The 27,201-nt window shown below is 38.6% G+C and overlaps 1 protein-coding gene across 1 annotated transcript in view; it reads left to right on the top strand.

The window, feature by feature from the left end:
* Positions 1 to 13,885, top strand: part of LOC132659304 (polypeptide N-acetylgalactosaminyltransferase-like 6) — a 648,338-nt gene extending 634,453 nt beyond the window's left edge. The window contains exon 4 of the mRNA XM_060411050.1: positions 10,463 to 13,885. Coding sequence (XP_060267033.1) covers positions 10,463 to 10,679 — 217 coding nt within the window. The 3' untranslated portion in view covers positions 10,680 to 13,885. The remainder of the gene's footprint in view (positions 1 to 10,462) is intronic.
* Positions 13,886 to 27,201: the final 13,316 nt, after the last annotated feature.

The following is a 27,201-nucleotide window of genomic DNA, read 5'->3' as shown; positions in this document are numbered from 1 at the left end:
CTTTCATTCAAACGTTCTACCCAAATCTTGCAGTCTGAGTGTTTGAATCTTTAAAATGCAGGTTTTGACGTTGTGTCCAAAACTAAATATTCAGCCTTGGGCATGAGAAAGTGTGTTTAAATGATGATAAAGAAAATATGAAGGCTTTGAGAATCTTAAATGCAAGTTTACCTAAACACAGTATAAAGGTTGATATTGTTGCATGAACAGTAAGATATCTCTTTCAGACAAAAAAAATCACAAATAAGTCAGGTACTTAAATCACATATCTCTATTTTTTTTTAAGTTGGCTTATTCCTATTTGTGAAAGAACCACTTTTTGTGAAACCAGTGAAACTGCAAAGATAAATGAAACTCTTTTTGTGAAACCAGTAAAAATGCAAAGATAAATTAATGTAATTATAAAAGAATGGTGGTTAAGTATGTTTATAATAAAGACTATTGTTAAACTAAATATATCTTTAAATCGCCCGTGTTATTAAATGTCAATAGTGAATATCAGAAAACATATATGCTCTGTTTGTGGAAACAGAAGAGTGTGAGAAATATTCTATTCAGTTTTATTTTCATTATTGTGAATGGTTTAGCAGAACGTTTACCGACTGGTTTTTAACCAACTTTTAAAAATGCCTTTAAGATATGTCGTTTCTCGCAAGTAGCCTAAGAATTTATTTCTTTTGTCTCTTTGGTACATTTAAATTTAAAGATTTGTTTTTCCATTCACTTAGGTAAAGTATTACTTAAAGAGATGTCCTCATTTCTGAGCCATTATTACTCTCCAAGTTAATTTTATTAAAAGGCTTATTTTAAAATAATACACAATATGAAATGCAATGATAACAGGCATTTTCACCTGTAGTGCTATAAACTTAATACAACAGTTTTAAATTATCCCTATTCTCTTTTCATAAATTTGCTACCTATACATAAACGTATAAATTGTGTCTGACTTCATTTTACTTATTTCTTCAACACAGTTCCATGTTGCCACATTGTCTTCTAATTTCACAAATTTCCCATTCCCAGCTTGACTTGAAGTTAAATCTAAAATACACAGGTTGCAGATTCTTAACAAAATTCTGGATATGCTGCAACATTTCTAGTAATAATGAGAAGGAGTCATCTGTACAATAGCTTGGCCAATGCAATGGCTGACTTTGAGCGTGAATTCAATTTCCTTTGGAGCAGCTTAAATGCTGGGATGACTACATATAATTTAGTCAGTTCAGGCACCACCACAAACAGGCTGGCTTTCCTTAGAGTAAAACTCAGATCAGCACCCTCATTATTTTTGCCCAAGCTCTTACAACCTCCAACTTTCTTCCTTTCATCTTTGCTGTCTCAGTGCATCACTTACCCAGATGTCAGAGGAATTATAAACAGTGTCCTGTCTTCCCCATCATTAACAGTATGAGAAATACTTCCCATTGACTGCAGGCTGATGTCCAGATTTCTCAGAATCACTTTCAAGATCCTTCACGATCTGTTTTCCACATACAGACTCATCTATAAAGACACCCCTAGTTCTTTCAGACAAAGTTGGTCATACCTCCTGTGGGCTCTTCAGTGCCTCTGTGCCATCTATTATGTCCCTTGTCTCATTTGATGCATCTGTCTGCTGGTCTGTGAATCCTTAAGGGAGGAAACTGTAATTTATTCATCTTTTTATCGTGTGTCTCTCACTTTCTCTCACGCAGCTCGTGTCTCTCCTTGTTTCCTAGCGTCTTTCACAGAGGACTTGACAGATAAAATAATAGCTGTTAAAACAACCGCGGACTTCCCTGATGATACAGTGGTTAAGACTTCACCTTCCAATGTGGGGGATGTGGGTTCAAAATCTGGCCGGGAACTAAGATCCCACATTCCTCATGACCAAGCAACCAAAACACGAAAAAGAAGTAATATGAGGACAAATTCAACTCCACATCAAAAAAAAATGTTTTTAAAAAGCAATAATAACAGCAACATATAATTTTAAAAAACTATTATCAAATATAATACTGTACTGAATGCTTTGTATGGATTATCTAATTTAATTCTCTTTCACAAATTATGAATAAATTATAATATTTTGCTTTTATATTGTTACACATGAGAAAACTAGTCTTATAGAAGTTAAATAACTGACCCATTTTCACACAAGTGGCAAAGCCACATTTAAACCTCAATAGTCTAATGTATAAAAAGTGATTTTTCAGTATTTGAGGAATAATTATAATGAGTGAGTTTTCAGTGTAGTCTCATTGAAAAAAATTACAGGCATCTATGTAAAGAAGGTAACTGTATTACTAATAGTCTGCTTATTAGATTAAGGCTATATTTAATGTAATGCGGGTACATGCTCAGTCACGTCCAACTCTTTGTGACCCCATGGACTGTAGCCTGCCAGGCTCCTCTGTCCATGGAACTCTCCAGACAAGAATGCTGGGGTGAGTTTCCATTTCCTCCTCCAGGGTATGTTCCTGACCCAGGGATCAACCCCAAGCCTTCTGTGTCTCCTGCATTGGCAGGCTGATGGTTTCAGATTGGTTTCCCCTAAAGTAGACTCTCAGACACGATTTGACTGCAGTAGTTTTAAAGAGATCATCACAGAGTATACTTTGGCAAGGAGGGTGAAGAGATACAACAGGGAAGGGAAATCAGCCAGCCAAAGATCCCCATCCTGATGCTTGTCCCTGTGGGCACCTGAGGCACCATCTTGCTGGAAAACCATAGTGATGATACAGAAAACACCTAGAGATGCTTCACTATAGAATTGCTTTTTCCCCAGCTTCATTGCCTGATACTTGCTCTATGGCATTCATTTGCCTCTGAACTTTTAATCTGCCTTTTATCAGAGATGAGAGAAAGCACTCAGTTGACTGTCTGCTGGTACTTATGATAAGACCAACTTGGCAAGTACTAGTATGGTGATGCTGTAGAGACGGTGGTGATGCTCTGGCATCAGTGCTGGAGCTGTTACTCATCAACTTGTGCTTCCAGTAAATCAGATCTTTATTTGAGCTATAGATAGATAGATGATAAATAGATGGATAGATAGATGGATGGATGGATGTTAGATAAAAGGATAGATAGAGGGATGATAGATGAATGGATGGATGGATGGATAAATGGATGAATGGATAGATGGATAGCTGCATGGATGATAGATGATAAATACTTAGATGATAGGTAGATGATAGGTAGCAGACACACAGATGATAGATAGGTACACACACACACACACACACACACACACACGTACATACATAGACAGCTAACTGTGTATGTCACATACCGCTGCTGTATTTGTTACTGAACTCAGATTCAGTTGCTCAAAAGCCAATCATTTGAGAGGCAAGTGTGAATAAACAGGAAGGGTGCTTTAATCAAAAAAACCAACACTCTGAGGAGAAGGTGGATTTGTCCAGAGATCAACTCTGAAGATTCTGCTTGGCCATGACCAGTTTTAAAGGGGGAGATGGGGAAGAATCTCAGTGAATCTATCAGAGCAGGATGTTGGGTTCTGATCATTCTCCATTGCGTGAACATCTCTTCTGATGTTATCTTGCCTGCATGATCTGCCTGCAGGGTTACTAAAGGGGCTGCTGGGGTAGAGAGCTGGTCATTTTTTAGCTACTTTATTCTCCATCCTTACTTCTTTTTATCTAGGAAAAGAATCAGCAGATTAGACAAGGCATAGTGTGCGTTCAGGAGAGCATAAGTCAGGAGTTAGGTTGAGTTGCTGAGTGAATCTCGTTCCTAGAATTAGGGTCTTTTTTATATTATTTTAATTGGAGGCTAGTTACTTTATACTATTGTGGTGATTTTGCCATACATTGACATGAATCAGCACTGAGTGTACATGTGTTCCCCATCCTGACCCTCCTTCCCACCTCCCTCCCCATCCCATCCCTCAGGGTCGTCCCAGTGCACCAGCCCTGAGCACCCTGTCTCATGCATCGAACCTGGACTAATGTTCTATTTCACATATGATAATATACATGTTTCTATGCTATTCTCTCAAATCATCGCACCCTCGCCTTCTCCCACAGAGTCCAACGTCTGTTCTTTACATCTGTGTCTCTTCTGCTGTCTCTCATATACTAGAATTGAAAGAATTAGGGTCTTTTAAGGCTGGAAGAGAACAGAAATGAGCAAGCAGGACAGGGAGCAGAGGATCTGTTTTCATGTTCAACTCAATATCATTTAGGCACTTCAGACTTAATGTGGTCAAGATTGAATTCATCTTTACCCTTAAGTCTTAGAGCCCTCAAAAGTCCCTCACACACTGTGTTCTTACCTCCATCTGTATTTCATACATCAGCTGCTCATGTCCAAAACGTGGGGGTCCTCCATAACTGTTTCTCCTAGACAGTTACTAAGTCATGTCAATTATTTTCCTAAATATATCTCAAGCTGGTCTTTTGCAGGCCCCTTTTAACTCTCACTTGCATTTCTGCAGTACTTTATGAATTGATTCAGGGGCCTCACTCTCAAATGCTTGTACACATCTACATATCAATTCCTCTTTAAATCTTTGCCTTTTACCAGTCTGTATCTCCTATTATAACATAAATATCTTAAAGTCAGAAACTGGGGTTCATTCCCTGTTTTATCTCCACTTTGCCTCCTGGCTAAGAGTAAAGTGAAGTGAAGTCGCTCAGTCATGTCCGACTCTTTGCGACCCGTGGACTGTAGCCCACTAAGCTCCTTCGTCCATGGGATTCTCCAGGCAAGAATACTGGAGTGGGTTGCCATTTCCTTCTCCAGGGGATCTTCCGACCCAGAGATTGAACCCAGGTCTCCTGCATTGCAGGCAGACGCTTTAACCTCTGCACCACCAGGGAGGCCCTTAAATACAAGAATACAGTCTCTCAGAAAACCTCCTATAGAGACACAGAACTTCAGATCCAAGTACTAACATCAAAGATTTCAAGGGAGGAAAGGAAGCCAGGTTGAAAGAAGGGGGAGGAGGCGGGTGGGGGGGTGTGCGAAAGGGGTGGCCTTACAGATGACTCCTGCCACCTACAGATACCCAGGCATTGTGGGACTTTTCCCTGGGCCTCCAGAGAAGGGAGGACTGGAACTCAGCTCTACCAGAGTTGGCTAAGAGTAAGCCAATGGCAAATCATTGTGAACTGAACACACGAATGAACAGAAAGATACTTTCACATCCCTTATATAGAAATTACTTAAAATATTTTTATGAGCAAAGGCTTTTTTGCCCATGATCAGTCTTCCATCCTCACAAGTCTGCCTATTTTTTCTGAACGGATTATATATAGCTGTTAAACATATCTTTAAATCCCTATTGATTGCTTTGCAGTCCCCAGCCTTTTTGGCACCAGAGATTGGTCTCACAGAAGACAATTTTTCCATGGATGAGATGAGGGAGATTGTTTTGGAATGATTCAGGAACAGTAGGGTCCATGCTCCTGTGAAAATCTAATGCCACTTCTGATCTGAGAGGAGGTAGAGCTTAGAAGGTTATGCAAACAATGGGGAGCAGCTATAAATACAAGCATTTGCCCACTGCTCGTCTCCTGCTATACAGCCAGGTTCCTAACATGAACTGGTCCATGGCCCAGGGGTTGGAAACCCTGCTATAGTGTATTAGTCTGAATACAGCTCTTATTTAAAAAACAAGCCAGAAATGTATACAGTATCTCCTCTAAATGTTAAAAGAATAATTTTACACCTGGGAATATCAGTTACATTCCCAGATCATTGTTAGGTATGATGCTTTGATATTTTGATATGTTAATATTGGATGTTTTGATATATTAATGTTTGATGTTTTGATATACTGATACCCTGAATATCAATATTCAGGATAATACAAAACTCAACATTAAAAAAACTAAGATCATGGCATCCGGCCCTATTACTTCATGGCAAATAAATGGGGAAACAATGGAAACAGTGACGGATTTTATTCTCTGGGGCTCCAACATCACAGCAGGTGGTGATTGGAGCCATGAAATTAACAACATTTGCGCTTTGGAAGAAAAGCTATGACCAACATAGACACCATATTTTTAAAAACAGACATTAATTTACCAACAAAGCCCTGTATAGTTAAAGCTATGGTTTTTCCAGTAGTCACATATGCATATGAGAGTTGGAACATAAAAAAAGGTGAGCGGGAAAGAGTTGATGCTCTTGAACTGTGGTGTTGGATAAGACTCTGGAGAGTCCCTCGGACTGCAAGGAGATCCAACCAATCAATCGTAAAGAAAATCCATCCTGAAAATTCATTGGAAGGACTGATGCTGAAGTTCAGTTCAGTTCAGTTCAGTTGCTCAGTCGTGTCTGACTCGTTGTAACCCAATGAACTGCAACAAGCCAGGCCTCCCTGTTTATCACCAACTCCTGGAGTCCACCCAAACCCATGCCCATTGAGTTGGTGATACCATCCAACCATCTCATCCTCTGTCGTGCCCTTCTCCTCCTGCCCTCAATCTATCCCGGCATCAGGGTCTTTTCAAATGAGTCAGCTCTTCTCATGAGGTGGCCAAAGTATTGGAGTTTCAGCTTCAACGTCAGTCCTTCCAATGAACACCCAGGACTGATCTCCTTTAGGATGGACTGGTTGGATCTCCTTGCAGTCCAAGAGACTCTTAAGAGTCTTCTCCAACACCACAATTCAAAAGCATCAATTCTTTTGTGCTCAGCTTTCTTCACAGTCCAACTCTCACATCCATACATGACCACTGGAAAAACCATAGCCTTGACTACATGGACCTTTGTTGGCAAAGTAATGTCTCTGCTTTTTAACATGCTGTCTAAGTTGGTCATAAATTTCCTTCCAAGGAGTAAGCGTCTTTTAATTTCATGGCTGCAATGACCATCCGCAGTGATTTGGGAGGCCAGAAATATAAGGTCAGCCACTGTTTCCCCATCTATTTCCCATGAAGTGATGGGATTGGATGCCATGATCTTCGTTTTCTGAATGTTGAGCTTTAACCCAACTTTTTCACTCTCCTCTTTCACTTTCATCAAGAGGCTTTTTAGTTCCTCTTCACTTTCTGCCATAAGGGTGGTGTCATCTGCATATCTGATGTTACTAATATTTCTCCCGGCAATCTTGATTCCAGCTTGTGTTTCTTCCAGTCCAGCGTTTCTACATATAAGTTAAATAAGCAGGGTGACAGTACACAGCCTTGACGTACTCCTTTTCCTATTTGGAACCAGTCTGTTGTTCCATGTCCAGTTCTAACTGTTGCTTCCTGACCTGCATACAGGTTTCTGAAGAGGCAAGTTAGGTGGTCTGGTATTTCCATCTCTTGAAGAATTTTCCCCAGTTTATTGTGATCCACACAGTCAAAGGCTTTGGCATAGTCAATAAAGCAGAAATAGATGTTTTAGGGAACTCTCATTCTTTTTCCATGATCCAGAGGATGGTGGCAACTTGATCTCTGGTTCCTCTGCCTTTTCTAAAACCAGCTTGAACATCTGGAACTTCACGGTTCACATATTGCTGAAGCCTGGCTTGGAGAACTTTGAGCATTACTTTACTAGTGTGTGAGATGAGGGCAATTGTGCAGTAGTTTGAGCATTCTTTGGCATTGCCTTTCTATGGGATTGGAATGAAAACTGACCTTTTCCAGTCCTGTGGCCACTGCTGAGTTTTCCAAATTTGCTGGCATATTGAGTGCAGCACTTTCACCGCATCATCTTTTAGGATTTGAAATAGCTCAACTGGAATTTCATCACCTCCACCAGCTTTGTTCATAGTGATGTTTCCTAAGGCCCACTTGACTTCACAGTTCAGGATGTCTAGCTCTAGGTAAGTGTGAGTGATCACACCGTCATGATTATATGGGTTGTGAAGATATTTTTTGTACAGTTCTTTGGTGTATTCTTGCCACCTCTTCTTAATATCTTCTGTTTCTGTTAGGTCCCTACCATTTCTGTCCTTTATCGAGCCCATCTTTGCATGAAATGTTCCCTTGGTATCTCTAATTTTCTTGAGATCTCTAGTCTTCCCCTTTCTATTTTTTTCTTCTATTTCTTTGCATTGATTGCAGGGAAAGGCTTTCTTATCTCTCCTTGCTATTCTTTGGAACTCTGCATTCAAATGGAGCTCCAATGCTTTGGCCACCTGGTGTGAAGAACTGACTCACTGGAAAAGACCCTGATGCTAGGCAAGACTGAAGGCAGGAGGAGAAGGGGACGACAGAGGATGAGATGGTTAGATGGCATCACTGACTCAATGGGCATGATTTTGAGTGAGCTCCCAGAGTTGGGTGATGGACAGGGGAGCCTGGCGTGCTGCAGTCCATGGGGTCACAAAGAGTCGGACATGACTGAGTGACTGAGCTGAACTGAACTGAATGTTGATATAGGAAAATACCTTTGTCTCAGTTCTTTGCGTTTGTTGAATGAATAACTCTGTAATTATGATAAGATGCACTGAATTCCTTTAGCACTCTTTTCCATCTTTGTTCATTATATGTGAAAGCACCCATCTCACTATATTCTTGGGAATCACTGACATGTATGTTTCCTATATTGCTCTTTAAAATCATTTTATGTTATCCCTAAAGGAATATGTTCCTTGTGAAAGTCACTCAGTCGTGTTTGACTGCGACCCCATGATCTTTAACCTGCCAGGCTTCTCTATCCATGAAGTTCTCCAGGTCAGAATACTGGAATGGATTACCATTCCCTCCTCCAGGGGATCTTCCTGACCCAGGGATCAAACATGGGTCTCCTGCATTGCAAGCGGATTCTTTACCACTGAACCACCAGGGAAGCCCTGGTTCTTTAAGGAGCATGTCTTTTATAGGGCTTTTATGCCCACTTCATGGTATCATTTTGATGGTTTTTTCCTAGTTCTCTCAATTGTGTTTGAAAACATTGAAATCTACCATTTTTATAAATATTTTTACAATTTTTAAAATCTGAGATCAAACAGAGTGATAATAAAGTGACAAGATGGAAAGAAATGTCTATTTTTATATTTAAATTATTTGTCTAAAAATATGTCATTTTACTGTAACTTCCAGGATAGTTAATTTTTTTCTTTAATTGCATTATACTAATATTCTATCATCTGAAGCTGTAAGACAAGATCTATTTTATATCCACAGTGATATTTAAGTTATCCTATTGAGATCATAGTAAAATAAAGTATTGAAGCAATTGACTGAAAACATATTGTAGGTACTGTCTTGCATATTCTGGTATGTTTCTATGCAAACTGGTAGAATCTATGCATGCTTCAAAATTTATACTTTGTTTTGTTTTCTTATCTAAATTAAACAGTAGCCATTTCTGGCAAAAGACAAATTATTCAATGTTCTTGCTTTTAAGCAGAGACTGTGTCTGTTTCCAGATTTTTGCTCTCTCTTTTGTCTTCAGGTTGTCCATGTCAGGAAAATCACTGAATTTTGATAATTGATTAAAATTTCATTCTGTATTATTTTTAAAGTAACTCAAATGTTTCACCAACAAGTGAATTCATTATCCTTCATAAAGCTTGGGCAAATATGACCAATGCCGAACTAAAAATTAAATGAGATCTGAGACCCAGTTTTCTGCCCTATTTATAAATCACTTAAATAAATCAAGACTATTGAAAGCATAGCCATGACATATACTAAATTGCTTGTAACTATGCCCAGAGTTAAGACCTACTTCCTATTTGACATCTCAGATTACTTCACAGTGATAACAGAAATATGAGATCTGTATAGTTCTCATAACGAATGTCATAGTGTCATGATTTGAATTTCACTGTAGTCTCAACCATGAGGTTACATCAGTATGTGATTATTTAAGATTAAATTTTCACTTCTTTCACTTTAAGTCTCTTTTCTCCCCTAGAGCCTTAAACACTGCCCAGCCATGGAGGCAATAACCAACTTTAACTGATTATTTTGGCATAAATATTCAGAAGTTAAACTTCCAAAACTTCCCAGAAATCCACCCAAACATTAACCATGTGCTCAATGGAAATGATGTTAATACATAAAATTTGTCCCCATTACTATTAGATCGCAATAGAGAAAATATATACTAAGGAGAGCATGACATTTCAGTGTGGTTCTTACCTTCTTTTTGAGCCACTGGTATAGAAAAGCATAGATAAAGTCAGTATACAAAGGAGGGCATAGCTGAGGAAATTATGGCAAAATCAACTCAGAATCACTGGAATAAACTATTCATCTGGTTTTATAGTACAACAGAGCTTCTTCTTATTTAACCTTGTTGAGTCGAGACACATTATCTGTACCTGAATAAATGTGAAATTGACACATCCAAAAAACAAAAAAGAGAGTGGATGTGAAAGGGAATCATTAATAAATCCCAAGAATGGGTAGAGTAGCTATAACAGTGTAGAAGCTCTGGCTGGGAAACCATTAGGCAAAGTCTAATTTTCACAGTTGTCTGATAACACAGTGAGTCAATGGCAATATAAAATGTACTACCGTTTTGCATCTAACATAGCCTTGCCCTCCTCTTTCAAATCCAGCTGTAAGCACAAGATGTACCTGGAAAGGCTGCCGAACACCAGCATCATTATCCCATTCCATAACGAAGGCTGGACTTCCCTCCTCCGGACCATACACAGCATCATCAACCGAACCCCGGAGAGTCTGATCGCAGAAATCATCCTGGTTGATGACTTCAGTGATAGAGGTAAGTCACTGTTGATACCATTTTATGTGATTCTATTATCACCTGCATAATTGTTACAGGCTTTTAAAATAAGGCAGAGGATTATTACAATGGCTTCTTGCTGATTCTATCTGAAAGGTGATTATGAAGTTTTGTCTATGCTGTGGTGATGTGATTTTGTAAAATGCTGGCCAAATGCAAAATGAAATGGATAAGTTATTGGCATCATTTGGGGTATCTGTAAGAAATTTGCATTGCATTTCTGTTGTGAATTAGACAGGTGTTGGCAGAATGCCTTAAGTTCTATCTTCAGCTTTAGAAAAAAAACCACTGTGAAATATGGTGAGTACATATGAATAGTGATATATTCCAGTAGAACTGTAAAACCTGTTCCCATTTCTGAAAAAGATCTGTTGTTTACTAGCAAGATGGTTTCTCCAGGCTGGGCTTCTGTTATTTCATAAATACTGGAAATGGTAAGTAACACAAAGAAATATTTTGACCTGGCAATTTTAGCTATTTTATTGTATCTGAACAATAATAGCAAAAAGGCCTGGAGTGCAGAGTATTGGAAAATTCAGCATTGTTTTACTGTTTCTTACTATTCTGATGAACACAATTTGGTTTGTAAGTCAGGGGAATACGATTATAGAAAGTTGTATGAGTTTAGGATTTGATAAATCATATTTGCTTTAAATACAGGATATTACAGGATAAGTTAATATTACAGGATAAGTAAAATCTTTCTATCTTGGCTGGTGGACAGGCGGAAACTTTTTCTAAAGATATTCATCTACCTTCTGTTTCTTTGCATGAAGGAGTTTGGTTTAACTGTAAACTGTGTGTGTTTAAGAATGGCAGTAAACAAGTTTGTCTGTTTTTCCTCTGTCTTACAAGAGAATGCATCTTGAGTTTCTATGAATTAATTGAAGTTTGGAAGTTTTCATTTGCACACAGAAAACTATTCCTTCATCGTACTTAAAAATTCTATAAAAGTAAAACCACTTCGTGTGTTAGCTTTGAGGTTTCTGAAATGTTATTGTCTGCAATGATTCACTTCAAATACTGATTCAGGATTCGTGGTTTATTTGTAGTGTTGACATTTATGTGGCAAAAGAAAGTTGTCTGTTGTTCTGTTTAATTCAGGTTGATTTCAAAGTACCTTTTGCTTTGCATTTCTTAGGTAAATATGTGTTAAATAAGTATCTAAAAAGTAGTTAAAATTAAATGTACTCATTAAATTAATTTAAATAACACAGAAACTTTTTTTTTATTTTAATTGAGGCTACTTGTTTCAAAGTGGTCATTATTACCTCAGGCTAAAAATGCACATTTCATGTGTTAAAGCTAAAATTTTGCTTTTAAATAAAAGAATGAAAAAGGGAGTAAAGATGTGGGATGGTAGGTACATCACCAAATAAATGATTTTTTTGGTTGACTGGTACCAAGAGAAATAAGAGATACCTGTAGAGAATTTTCTACATAATTAGCTTTGTCTTGGTAAAGTATGTCCAATGACAGAATTTTGACCTGAGGATAATAGAGAGGAAACACTTGCTAGCAGTAAATCGTGGTTTGTAGAGAACTTTTTTGTTGAATATTTCTCAAAGGTGCTTTCCAATGGAAAGTTCTTGAAAAGGGAGAAAAGAGTGGTCTTGATTTTTGAATCTCTGTGTAGTAGCGACTCTGATGGACAATCCCTTCACATAGCATGTTCGTGGAAAAGAAGTGTGTTCAGGGTGGTCAATGTCATTGCTTTTCATGAAGTGAAAGAACACAAATAGTATTAGCTGGGAGTGTGGTGGTGATTTTGACTTTCCTAGAGGACATTTTTAAGGAGAATCATTATGTTGCAGAAAGGGGGACCCCTTCCAGGGTCTGAAGCTGGGCTCTTGTCTAACACTCGGAGATAAATTGTCCAAGGAACACATGTGCTGATAAAGCAAGGGATTTTATTGGGAAAGGGTGCCCAGGGGCTAGGGGATGTGTGAGGGGAAGCAGTAGGGTAAGGGGAACTGCTCTGCCACATGGCTTGCAGTCTCAGGTTTTATGGTGATGGGATTAGTTTCCAGGTTGTCTTTAGCCAATCATTCTGACTCAGAGTCTTTCCCAGTGGTGCACACCTTGTTCAGCCAAGATGAATGCCAGCAAGAAGGATTCTGGGAGGTGGTCAGACACATGGTATCTGCTTTTGACCTTTCCTTAACTCTTGTGGTTGGTGGTGGCTTATTAGTTCCATGTTCCTTACCAAGACCTCCTGCCGTAAAATAACTCATGTAAATAGTTGCTGTGGTGCCTGGCGGTTTCAGTCAGTGTGCTTCCCCTAACAGTTATTTTAATGCTTTTGTAAATCTTTCCTTTAAATATTCTATTCCTGGGAGTGATCAAGTGGAAAGTATTATTTTAAAATCATTAAACTTTCAAAAGGGGAAGTTTTAGGGAATATTGCTTTTCATTTCACAAGTCTGATGACATGTGTAGGAGTAAACTTTGAACGACATGATAAAAATACCTTAATAATATTTTATATTACATCACGATTCTAAAGGTTATGAAATAGGAGAGACATTCCTTTCAAATTGTTGTTTCAGATTACAAAATTCCGTCTGATAGAATGTTAGGGTTCGTGGGCATCCCTGGTGTATGGAATAGGAGAAACGTTCCTTTCAAAGTCTTGTTTCCCATTACAGAGTCTCATCTGATAAAATATTATTGGTGTTTAAAAGCATCACTATCACTTTCTGAATTGTGGGAAATCTAGAAAATCAACATAATACACACAGGTTAGAATCCTCATACTGACAATGAACTGTATGACTTTGGGTAAATGAACCTCTTGGTGTCTCAAATTTCTTTAAAAAATGCGAATAAGTGACTCTTAGTTATCTAAGCTATCCAGGGAGGTTGTGATGGAGACCTCTCTGGCTGATAAAGAAACTGTGCTCTGTAGGAGAACAACTGTTCTCAGTTTCTGCCTGCTGCTGCTGCTGCTAAGTCACTTCAGTCGCCTCACCAAATACTGTCCTGAAAAACAGCATCAATATTCTCCATACTTTTGTGAGGAGATCTTTTCAATTTAATCAAATCATTTTTACAAGATTAAATCAATCAATCATTCTGTCTATCTGTCCATCCATCCACCCACACATCTATCTGTCCCCTCACCACCCCCAGGTGCAATCAGAGTCCTACCTTCATAGAAGGCATATGAAGGCAAATTGTAGTCATTTATAACATGGTAGAAAAATTAGGACTGCATTAACACTAAAAAAAAAAAGTTTTACCAATAAGTAGGTAAGCTACAGATATTGAAGAAAAAAATATAAATTGTAGAATTTCAACACAAAGAGGATAAATAGAGCATATTATCTTCCTAAATTATGTCTGTGACTTTAATGTTCATCAAAACTCATTCAGGACTGTTTTTACTATTAGAAGAGGAGGAAGATATCCCCAGCCATCTCATATTTACAGGGCCTCAAAGACAAAGAAGTTTTCTCTGCTTATTAGTTAGATATGATTTATATCCATATTTTTAAAGGCTATTATACTTTATAATTTTTGGGGTATAACTCAGAAATCAGGTTTTTTCCCCACCAATTCTTTAAAAATCAAATATTCTAGACAAATTATAAAGTACAAGAAAATATAGGGGATGTTTTGTTCTCCTTCAGGAAATTATTTCTGAAAAATTACCCTTCATGTTTATTTCCAGAAATACATTCTAGCTCCAGGTCTGTTCACTATGCATTTTAACACCTTTGCCCTACAGCTCTCTGATTCTCTAATGTCCTTTATCTACAGGTGATAATATTTTGGTAAGACTTAATCAGACATTACTGCTTTCTATTTTATGTCCTCCAGGTCAATAGAACAGCTACATCTGAAAAACAGAGCCAACATGGTAGCCGTGTTAATAGCATGACCGTAATATCCCTTGGAATTCATAGTTCCAGAATCATTCTGATTGTGAATTCTTTAAAACTGGTTTCATATCAATAGAGAAAAATGATAAAGTATTTTCAAATTATAGCATTGTTATAAATATTGCAAAATGAATTTTAAAAATCAGCTTGGATTTATCCACTTGACCTAGTTATCAAAATGCATTTTTTTAAAAAGAGGAACATGTGAGCACTTCTTGGTTTAGATATTTTCTGCAGAGAGCTTGGTAAACAGAGTGTTGTTTTAGCCTCAAAATGTAAGCCTACTGTCTATAAAAACAGGAAGGTGTAGGCCTGCAGGTAAAATTTCAAAGCCAACACAGTTTTTGCTGTCTGAAGCTCACCAAAGTTAGCGTTTTTTTTTCCTAGTAAGCTCTCAGAAATACATTTAACAACTTAACTTGAGGCCTCTAACAAGGCTTCATGATGACTTTAAAGCAGGACTAATCCTAGGCTTATCTCCAAATTCCAGGCAACCTTTGCGGCATCCACATGGAAAATGTTGAAATGTGTGAACTAAGCTGCAGCTTAGCCTCAGAGACGGGGCATATTTGAACCTGACAATTCTCTAAACTTGGTGCGCTTAGATGAATTCAAGTTCAAACCAAGGGAACTCGCAGGAGAGTTGCTGACACACTTCCCTTAACACAGGTGGGGTGGGGGTGGGCCGCTACTGTGCCCTGGACATTGTGCACAGACACACACCCATAGTTACACGCATGTGTTCACGTGCACGTGTGTACACACACACACACACACACACACACACACACACACACACACACACACACACTCTGATGCCTGCTTGTTTCAAACTTCCTGGACAGAAAAAGAAGGGAGCTGAGTGTTTGAGATTCACAAACACCTATTATTCTCCATATTCTAGTTAGAAAGAAAAGCAGAAGCTTGAAACCATCCTTGCTATCTTAGCAAAATCAGCAACCTTAATGAAATCCAGTTTACTCTTCCCCAGAAAGCATAGGTCCTCACTCCTCAAAAAGTGTGGTCCTTGGACCCACAACATCAGGATCACACTGAGACTTGTCAGGCTGGCAGACCCCAAGGCTCTACCCAGCCATACCAGCGTCTTCATTTCAACAAAATCTAGGTGTCACTGTTATGAAAATCAAGGTTTCAGAATAATGGTCATGTGTCTCAGAACTGGGACTGACGCTTCAGTGAGTAATATAGCTGCATTAGTAGCTTAACTTCAAAAACCTTCTGTTTCTTACCCATACTAATATGACATACATTTTTCAATTTGTTCTTATTATTTAGCATTTAATTGATGGTGGATTTATAAATTTATAAGGGGACATTTGGATGGGAATTCTATAGTATTACCTCTACATTATTTTATGGAACATTTGTGAGTACATTTATTTGAAAAAATATTGAAATTGTCACAGATCTGTAGACATTTATTTTGCCTTCTTATGGACTCATTTTACAACAATTTTATATTGAATTTCAGGTTACTGCTGTTACTCCTCCCCAGCCAAACTTCATTCTTTGTTATTCAGGTGTGCCTTCCAATATTTTGCAGGTCTATTTTGCTTTGAAACCATTTTAAAATGTTCTTGTCAAATTCAGATACCATATGTATGTGTATAGCCACACATACACACACATGCAGTTTCTTTAAGGTCCCTATTACCATCAGAATCTTAGACTCTTCGCACAGTTAAAAGTGTCTATAAATCTTTAAAATACTGAAAATGTTTAAGTCATTATACAAATGGTATTGGCAAGTCTTGAATTCTTGAATTTCAGATTCTATTTTACTCAAATACTCTCCTTTTATACTATTAAGGAAAGTTGCCATAATCAGACAAATCAGTAGGCACAAGTTTTACAACTATTCAAAGTTGAAAGATATCATCAGCATGAAAAGATTGTAAAATAGATGAAAAATGGTAATGCACTTCTATTTTACATAATAAGACACTACCATTAAGTGCATATAAACATTCAGAGATGACAGTCAGCAAAAATGCATGTGTACTGGTTTTCTGTCAGATAGTCTACGAGACTGCAAGACAAGCCATTTTTATGTCTCAGATTTATTGAGTGCTGGTCACGGTAAATGAATCTTGAAATTGTTTAGATTTATTATTCAGATTTTAAGTTAAAAGATAATTGCATTTTAAAGTCAAAATATAATATTAAAAGCTAATAAGTAGCAGGAACTGAGAAAATGTTATAAAATTTTATTGCATTCTTTTCTATTTAGAAATTTGTTATCATTTGCTATAGAATTGAAAGAAAGAATATTGATTTCTGATATTTGCATATCATGCCATATAATGACAGTTCTGTTTTAGTGATTATTTAGCATTTATCACTGAAAGTGTGTCCAGAGAATAGAGGGGTACTGTTTTCTGGAGCATGAATATGAATGTAGAACAGTTGCACGTTATCAGTATCAGAGGAAAACCAGCAAGGCAATTTCTAAAGAGTTGTCCCTTATTCACTAAGTTGTGTCCAACTCTTTGTGACCCCCTGGATACAGCATGCCAGGCTCCTCTGTCCTTCTCTATCTCCTGGAATTTGCTCAAACTAATATTCATTGAGTCCATAATGTCATCCAACCATCTTACCCTCTGTCATACCCTTCTCCTCCTGCCTTCAAAGTTTCCCAGCATCAGGGTCTAAAGAGTATATTTTGGAAATTATAAAACACAAAATCAAGTCATAAGCGAGTCTATTTGTATTCATAAAATAAGAGTCCTACTCATCGATGGCAAAATATGCTTTAATATAATCTGTCTTGGAAGACAAAGCACTCCTAGGATTTCTCATCCTCTTTGTTGTTCATTGTTGAGTCATCTGCCTCTCTGCGACTACATGGACTGCAGCATGCCAGGCTTCCCTGTCCTTCAGTATCTCCCAGAGCTTGCTCAAACTCATGTACATTGAGTGGGTGATGCCATCCAAACATCTCATCCTCTGTCATCCCCTTCTCTTCCTGCTCTCAGTCTTTCCCAGTATCCGGGTCTTTTCCAATGAGTCAGCTCTTCACATCAGGTGACCAGAGTATTTAAAGCTTCAGCATCCGTTCTTCCAATGAATATTCAGAGTTGATTTCCTTTAGGACTGACTGGTTTTTATCTCCTTGCAGTCCAAGAGACTCTTGAGAGTCTTCTCCGACACCACAATTCAAAAACATCAATTCTTTGGCACACAGCCTTCTTTATGATCCAACTCTCACATCCATACATGACTACTGGAGAAATCATAGCTTTGACTACAAGAATGGCCAAGTGATGTCTCTGCTTTTTAATATGATATCTAGGTTTGTCATAGCTTTCCTTCCAAGGAGCAAGTCTCTCTCTTTCTCCTTCCGTTAAATTAAAATACAGTCTCACATGATGTAAATGTCTATGTAAACTAAGGACATATCTGACACATTAATGAGAGGTATGTGTCCTTGCTGAGCCCCATCTTTATTGTAGAATTCAAACTAGCATCTTGTTGCTCTCTTTTCTTCAGTAGAGCAAGTAAATAACCCCTCCAGCTCTGGGGATTTTTCCCTGAGTGTTACAAATGCTCATGAGGATCACGACCCTCATGATGACCATGGGAATGCTTTCTTTATTCAAGAAGAGACAAGTTATTTTAAGTAGGTTCTTATTTTGCAGATCAGGATAAAAGTTCTTGACATACTATAAAGGCATGTGTTATTCTTGATGAATTGTTTCATGAATTAGTCTTTATTTGACCGGCCCTAGAAGATTCAACCTGGTTTTAGAAAACCCAGAGGAACCAGAGATCAAATTGCCAACATCTGCTGGATCATCAAAAAAGCAAGAGAGTTCCAGAAAAAACATCTATTTCTGCTTTATTGACTATACTAAAGCCTTTGACTGTGGATCACAACAAACTATGAATTCTGAAAGAGATGGGAATATCACACCACCTGACCTGCCTCTTGAGAAACCTGTACGCAGGTCAGGAAGCAACAGTTAGAACTGAACAGGGAACAACAGCCTGGGTCCAAATAGGAAAAGGAGTATGTCAAGGCTGTATATTGTTACCCTGCTTATTTAACTTATATGCAGAGTACATCATGAGAAACACTGGGCTGGATGAAGCACAAGCTGGAATCAAGAGTGCCAGGAGAAATATCAATAACCTCACATATGCAGATGACACCACCCTTATGGCAGAAAGTGAAGAAGAACTAAAAAGCCTCTTGATAAAAGTGAAAGAGGAGAGTGAAAAAGTTGGCTTAAAGCTCAGCGTTCACTAAGATCATGGCATCCAGTCCCATCATTTCATGGCAAATAGATGGGGAAACAGTGGAAACAGTGACAGACTTAATTTTTCTGGGCTCCAAAATCACTGCAGATGGTGATTGCAGCCATGAAATTAAAAGACGCTTACTCCTTGGAAGGAAAGTTATGGCCAACCTAGATAGCATATTCAAAAGCAGAGACATTATTTGCCAACAAAGGTCCATCTAGTCAAGGCTATGGTTTTTCCAGTGGTCATGTATGGATGTGTGAATTGGACTACAAAGAAAGCTGAGCACCAAATGATTGATGCTTCTGAACGTGGTGTTGGAGAAGACTCTTGAGAGGCCCTTGGACTACAAGAAGATCCGACCAGTCATCCTAAAGGAGATTAGTCCTAGGTGTTCATTGCAAGGACTGAAGTTGAAGCTGAAACTCCAGTACTTTGGCCACCTGATGCAAAGAGCTGACTCATTTAAAAAGACCCTGATTCTGGGAAAGATTGAGGGCAGGAGGAGAAGGGGATGACAGAGGATGAGATGGTTGGATAGCATCACTGACTCAATGGACATGGGTCATCTGGGAGCTGGTGATGGACAGGGAGGCCTGGTGTGCTGCGGTTCCTGTGGTCACAGACAGTCAGACTCAACTGAGCAACTGAACTGTACTGAGAAGGTTCAGAACTTTGGGGATTACATTTGTCTGTCTTCTAAATAAATATAATATATCAAATTTGATGAAATTTATTTCAGTTCACTTTGAGTAAAACTTATATTTAGCTGAATAAAAATAAATTTGCTGAGACGTTCATACTAATAGGCATTTTATGTAGTGTTAATTAAAAACTGTTTTTAAAATGTTTTAATGTAGAATTTGAGACTAAAGTTTTAGAATGGACCAGTTCTAGATGAATTTTGAGCACCAAAAATAAGTATCTTGGAAAACGTGTAATAGAATGAAGAGGCATATTTAAGTTTGATTGGCTAGTTGGGCTGTAGTTAGGTACCAAATATTAAAGTATATTTCACAGTTGAAAACTTTTATTATTGCTTTCTTTTTCTTTATCACTTAAAATATTCTGTGTATTTAATTAAATGAAATAGATTAAAAATAATGTAACCCCTGTGAGATCTTTAAAAATGCCATACAGAAAATTTAGTCCATTGGGGATAAATAAGTTTTGTATTTCCTCTATTGTTTGGCGTTAAGCATTTAAAATTATTTTCATTTAAAATAATGATACATCTCATCTAATTGTCATTTTTCTAACTGGTATTTTGCTCTTTTACAGTTTCATTCTCTTCTTAATGTTAGTTTAAGGTGTATGAGATTGTCATTGTAGAACATTAATGTCATCTTTTCTAGAACATTAATATATAATTTTGTAAATCATTGTCAATTAATTGAACATTGTCATTTTTTGTAGAACATTAATGTATAATTTAATGTATTTCAACCTTCATAGGAAACCTTCTTAAAACTTCTCTCTGAACTGAATAATTATTTAGGGCTCATGTTTTAAATCAGGCCTTTTAAAGACAGGGAAGGGCAATTCCCACCCTGAGATGGTGGATGTGGGTAAGCCCCTCTGGCTTTCCAGTTGCTTTTTCTGGATGAAAACTCCACTTGGGTGAATTAATATAGGTTTGGCAAAGAATAGGATGCTTCTTTTCAAAGCAAAACTGTTACAGCTCACTGATGTCACAAGGCATGACTTCCTCAGGAAAAAATAAATTGCACAATCCATTTTATGGCCGATTAAATCCCATTTATTTTCCTCACAGACAGCTGTTTTGAGTAGGATTGTCACTCATTTGAAACCATTTTCTGGATCCTAGGCTTCAGGTCTTGGGTAGGCATGACTTTCTCTGATGAAATAAAAGCTTATATTGTATGATTATTCCCCTTGTCAGCAAACCTCAGCTAGTGAGCTTTAATTAAAAAAAAAATTGATATTTCAAACAGTTCTTTTTTGATATCTCAATATCCCTCTGCTCTTAATTAAAAAAAAGAAAAGCTCAATGCATTGACACAGTGCAAAAAAACCTGAAAATAATGCCTTCTCTATCTTGACTTACAACAGTTCCTTAGAAAATTATCAGTCTCTCATCACTCAAGGTTTTTGATGAGGTGGCAAGTTTTAGACATCAAATGCATCAATATATACGAAACACATGTTATCAAAATTCCCTAATAAAAATTAAATCATTTATGTCCACTAAGGAACAATTCCACAGTGTTGTTATTGTCCATTCACTCGGTCGTGTCTGACTGTTTGCCACCCAATGGACTGCAGCACACCAGGCTTCCCTGTCCTTCACCATCTCCCAGAATTTGCTCAAATTCATCTCCATTGAGTCGGTGATGCTATCCAACCATCTCAACCTCTGTCGCCCCCTTCTCCTCCTGCCCTCAAGAATCTTTTATAGTAAGTTGGTGAGTCTTTTATGGAAGAGTCTCTTACAGTGAGTCAGTCTTTGAATCAGGTGGCCGAAATATTGGTGCTTCAGCTTCAGCCGCAGTCCTTCCAATGACTATTCAGTTTGTTTCTTTAGGATTGACTGATTTGATCTGCTTGAGAGTCCTCTCCAGCACCACATTTTGAAAGCATCAATTCTTCAGTCCTCAGCCTTCTTTATGGTCCAGCTCTCTCATCCATACATGACTACTGGAGAAACCATAGCTCTGACTAGATGGTTGTTGGGAAAGTGATGTCTCTGGTTTTTAATACACTGTCTAGGTTTGTCATAGCTTTTCTTCCAAGGAGCAAGTGTCTTTTAATTTCAGACTGCAGGTAGGATCTTTGAGATGAAAGAAATGGCAGGGGATCTTTGTACTTTTGTCTAAGACTTTATGAATTTTTATACATCTAAGTTTTATAGACGAGTAAGTGGAGACTCAGGGACGTGACATCCTAGGTGACACGTGAGGGCAACTTTATATGCAGACATAAATGCTACATTAACCTCAAATGGATACCGTTTCTGCTTAGGGAGCCTGGATTCCTCTCCTCTGCAGTTATCTCATATGTCTAATTCTGAGAAACTAGAATCATTCTGATAAGTCCCTGTAATTTGATAAAGCTGTGCTACAGTTACATAGACCCTCTAGATAATTGAATCTAATTTATTACTCATTTTCGCCTTAGGTTCAGGATCATGATAAAAACCATTTCACTGTGTACACACACATAGTAGAATGGAGAATTTGTGAGAAAAATAATGACTCGAATGCACAAATCCCAGTGTCCAAAAGGCCTTATACCCTTGCAGGGGTGCCAATCAGGTCTTTCCTCCTGAAGAAAAGAGTGTTTCTAACACTGAGAGGGTCAAAAAGTGATAACATACGTCTTAAAACATAGATATGCTTAATTTTGCTTCTCAGGCTGATTCATAGTGGAATTTATTGAGGCAAGTGAATGGGTTCTAGGCTGACCCCTTGTAAAGCGTCTAAGTCTGCCTTCACTCTGGATGTATTGTTGCGAATTTCACAACACACTTCTGCCTCACTTCACAGAAACTAGGACACTCTTGAGATTGCTGCAGGGGAGGGAGGGACACATTGGTGTAAAACATTCCAGAAAGGGAGACTCTTTCTGGGACTGAGAAGCTGTTGGAGGTGGGGTGGAGATGCCTGGCAAATATCTAGTATCGGATTGAATACTAATGAAAACATCCTTATTTTTTTCATGTTTTCTGTTTTATCTCCTAAAACTCTATGTGGAATATGTATCCACAAGCCACTTAAAAACCTAGTGGCTGCCTCATAGCCCAGAAAACACTGACCCCTACATTGTAGTGGGACAGTGACCCAAGGAAGCTTAACTTTACACCTTGAATAAACTTGAACTCTGTAACTTATCATTTTGACTTTGCATATTTCTACAGGGTAAATTGGGCTTCCCAGGTGGCATTAGTGGTAAAGAATTTTCTTGCCAGTTCAGGAGACGTAAGAGACAGGGGTTAGATCTCTGGATTGGGAAGATCCCCTTGGAGGAGGGCATCGCAACCCACAGCAGTGTTCTTGCCTGGAAAATCCCATGGACATAGGAGCCTGGCAGGCTACAGTCCATAGGGTCACAAAGAGTCAGACACGACTGAAGCCACTGAGCACAAGCATGCAGGATAAATTAAGGCTACTGCCAACCTAATGGAGATATACCACAGGTTTGAAATAACATTTAAGCAGTTGATTTCTTTCAGGTTGGGTACTTTTTTCTCTTTTAGTCTTGTTCACTTGAAATACTTAGAGACACAGATGTATAGAACGGACTTTTGGACTGTGGGGGAGAGGGAGAGGGTGGGATGATTTGGGAGAATGGCATTGAAACATGTATACTATCATGTAAGAAATGAAGCGCCAGTCTATGTTTGATACAAGATACAGGATGCTTGGGGCTGGTGCACGGGGATGATCCAGAGAGATGATACGGGGTGGGAGGTGTGATGGGGGCGTCAGGATTGGGAGCTCGTATACACCCGTGGCGGATTCATGTCAATGTATGGCAAAACCAATACAGTATTGCAAACTAAAATAAAGTAAAAATAAAATTTAAAAAATAAAATAAAATAAAAAAATAAAAGCACAAAGAGACACAGAGATAAAGAACAGACTTTTGGACTCTGCAGGAGAAGGTGGGATGATTTGAAGGTGGAATGGTTTGAAAGAATAATATTGAAACATGTGTATTACCGCATGTGAAATAGATCGCCAGTCCAGGTTCCATGGATGAGACAGGGAGCTCAGGGCTGGTGCACTGTGATGACCCTGAGGGACGGGATGGGAAGGGACGTGGGTGGGGGCTCAGGATGGGGAACACATGTACACCCATGGCTGATTCAGGTCAATGTATGGCAAAAACCACTACAATACTGTAAAATAATTAGCCTCCAATTAAAATAAATAATTTTTAAAAGTTTTTAAAGAAAAGAAAAGAAATGAAAGGTTCTGTGGAGAAAAGCTATCTAGTTATTTTACAGTATTGAGGATTATAAAAGCATGGAGTCATTGGGACAGATAGAAGTATTGCAAGCAGTTAACAGCCTATGTGTGAAGAGTCTTGAATCCAAGTCTCAGCTCTGCCACTTCAGGTCTAGGGAGCTTAGAAAGGATTGATGTACCCCTAGATTATAGAAACATCAAGCTGTGATTTCACTATTTTTTCCCTTTCAAAAAAATTATCTCTAAACTGAAAGGTTTGGAAAAATAAGTCACTTGCTATAGAAAGGAAGATAGCAGGAAAATCCATGACCACTTCAAATAAGCTCAAGCTTGAAGGTCTAAATGATTGCCATGAGCTTGGAGAAATTACAAAATTTATCTTTTAACCCATGAATAATCTTCATGAAATGATGAAGGAAATAACTTCCCAAGACTGGAGTCTGATAAATGTAGAGTTTCTATCTGTAAAAAGGCACATTTCAGGTTCCAAAGTTCAGTGCACTTACTTATGATATTTTGGAAAAGATTTTTTTTTTTTAAGAAATTGCATCCATGCTTTTAAGTAACACTACTCAGCAGTAGTGTTACTTAAAAGCTGGAGAAGACTCTTGAGAGTCCCTTGAACTGTAAGGAGATCACTGCAGTCCATTCTAAAGGGAATCAGTCCTGAATGTTCATTGGAAGGACTAATACTGAAGCTGAAGCTCCAATACTTTGGCCACCTGATGCAAAGAACTGACTCACTGGAAAAGACCCTGATGCTGGAAAAGATTGAAGGCAGGAGGAGAAAGGGGCAACAGAGTATGAGATGGTTGAATGACACTACTGGCTCAATGGACATGAGTTTGAACAAACTCTGGGAGATAGTGAAGACAGAAGCCAGCTGCAGTCCATGTGGTTACAAAGAGTCAGACGCGACTTGGAGACTGAGCAACATTGCAATAGTAATGCTCCTGGTAGCAGGCAGCACTAGAGGTCAACACAAGTCTGTTATATGTCAGTCAAACATCATCCCTGGATGGGGGAAGGGGATGACTTCCAAGCTCAGATTCTCTTAGACCTGGGACTTTCTCACTATGCCGAGGAGTGACCATAATTTAATATGCCCTCAGGAGACCAAATTGCCTCGCCCCCTTGGCCCCCTCCCTCGTACAGGAGATGGCTTTCATAGGCCACTCTTTTCAACATCTGAGGTTACCTCAATTGCATGGCATTGAGCAGCCTGTAGGTGTGCTCACCTGCTAAACCCTCTTTGTCACATGCTTCTCTAGGAAAGGCGAGACAGACATGAGTAATGGTGTCTCCATGGAAATAGAAGCCAGGCTGAATAGGAGATGGCCTAATAAGATAAGCCTTGGTGGTATGCTAAGCTCCCTGGAATCCCTGAAACTGTCATTTTTGCTGGCCATAGTCTTTGTTTTCCTTTACTTGAGGTCTCTATACCTCAACATGAAGCCCTAAAGAGACCCAGACAGCTTGGCAGTCCTGACATCCTACCTAAGACCATAGGTGACATGATCATCTTGTAAATCACCATAGGTCCCTCATTGCATTAGAATTATGAATCAAAAGGAGAAATCATTCTGATGGGAAAAGATTCAGGGAGGTGTAAACCAGACCTTCCTTCATTTCAATATCTGTAGCTTGCTAGTAGCGACCAGTCAGCCTAATGGGAAACACTGAAAGCTCATCAGTGATGTTTTCTTAGCCACACGCTTTCTCTCAGCAGAAACGCTTTCTTGTAACTGGCAAGTAGGACTAAAAAATAAGGTGCCCTTAAAATGAATCCCAGGGATGGGGGAGCCTGGTGGGCTGCTGTCTATGGGGTCACGCAGAGTCGGACACGACTGAAGTGACTCAGCAGTAGCAGCAATGATGACAACCTTGAGTTTAACCATCTGATAATCGGGAAACTACATGCTCATCTGCAATGACATGACAATTTCAATAGTGTATGAAGGCGGGAGGAGAAGGGGACGACAGAGGATGAGATGGTTGGATGGCATCACTGACTCAATGGACATGAGTTTGAGCAAGCTCTGGGAGTTGGTGATGGACAGGGAAGCCTGGGGTGCTGCAGTCCATGGGGTTGCAAAGAGTTGGACACAACTGAGCTACTGAACTAAACTGAACAGAAAGTATAGTTAATCAAATAAGGCCACATTGACTAGGGATCAGGGAACTGATGAACGATTCCAAAAATTGTATCATCCAGCATGGAGGAACCATAAAGGAAACTCCACTTAGGAAAACTTGGGGTCTGAAATCAAGACTATTGCACTTGACTTTATAACCTACTTCGGAACTGTCTGTGATTGCACTGCTCATGGTAAAAACTGTAAAATATTACTCATTGGTAGAACTTGAAAGAGAATAGCCATGAATACTTCCAATGAAGATGTGATTCCCTCGCATCAGACTGTCGACCCAAAGGCACATCTGCTGTATGTAATTATTCAGATCAAACCCAGGTGTCACAGAGTGAACTCTTCTGTAGGCCAGAGGCAATTTCTTTCAAGCCCTGAATAGAAGGCTGCATTCAGTATTTTCAGCTTGTTCCCTAACTGTCTTTCTCTGTCTCTCCTTATCTTTGAAAGGAATGAACCTACTCCACGGTTTCATGTTTAGACACCTGATCATTAAGGATAGTGTGTAACATAATTCAGCAAATGAATATAGCATGCCAAACATATGTTTCAAGTTTTAGGAACGCTGGCTACTTAATTTCTATGTCGGGCATGGTCCTCTTCCTCTGTCTTTGTCTTGTCATAATAAAAAATTAAAACAAGGGGGATTTAAGAGGGAGGGGACATATGTACACCTATGGTCAATTCATGTTGATGTAGGACAGAAATCAAACCAATATTGTAAACCAATCATCAATCAATTAAAAATAAATATTAAAAAAATGACAGAGCAGAAATCTCACTCAGGCAGCATTTATTAAACAAGTGACATGAAAAAATATACTCCCCAGATGTGAGAGCAGACTAACCCCATAAGAGTGGTCCCACCCCTTTAAGGTTTTTCTTTTTATATCCTTGTTCCCTCCCCCAAGCAGGCCTAGGAGTCCAGTTTGTTTTGCCCCATGTCAAAGAGCATGTGTATGCAAGACCAATTAGGGAAAGTGGTTTGTTGGGCATGTTTTTCCCCCTACAAAGCTCCAGGCTGTAGATTTTCCTTTTGTTCTGTTTTTTGCAGGCTTTTTAATTTCTTTGTCTCCCTTTTAGCTGCAGATTTTTAGCCACAATTTTGGACTCTTTACGTACCATCTCTAAAATTTGTTTTTACCACTTTCAGCATTAGAAAAGGGTTATGTTGCTAATTTTAGGGGAAACTCTGAGTCTGTACTACAGAATAGTTAATATTTTATAGTAAATTCAAATCCGTTAGCAAGGTAGGTTGAGCTTCTGAGATGATTTGGCCTGGTGAAGGCTCTTTCCTGGTGAGAGATGTTAATTACAGGACATCAC

This window comes from Ovis aries, chromosome 2 (genome assembly GCF_016772045.2).
Source record: "Ovis aries strain OAR_USU_Benz2616 breed Rambouillet chromosome 2, ARS-UI_Ramb_v3.0, whole genome shotgun sequence".
Taxonomy (NCBI): Eukaryota; Metazoa; Chordata; class Mammalia; order Artiodactyla; family Bovidae; genus Ovis; species Ovis aries.
This window is presented reverse-complemented; position numbering and strand designations above follow the sequence as displayed.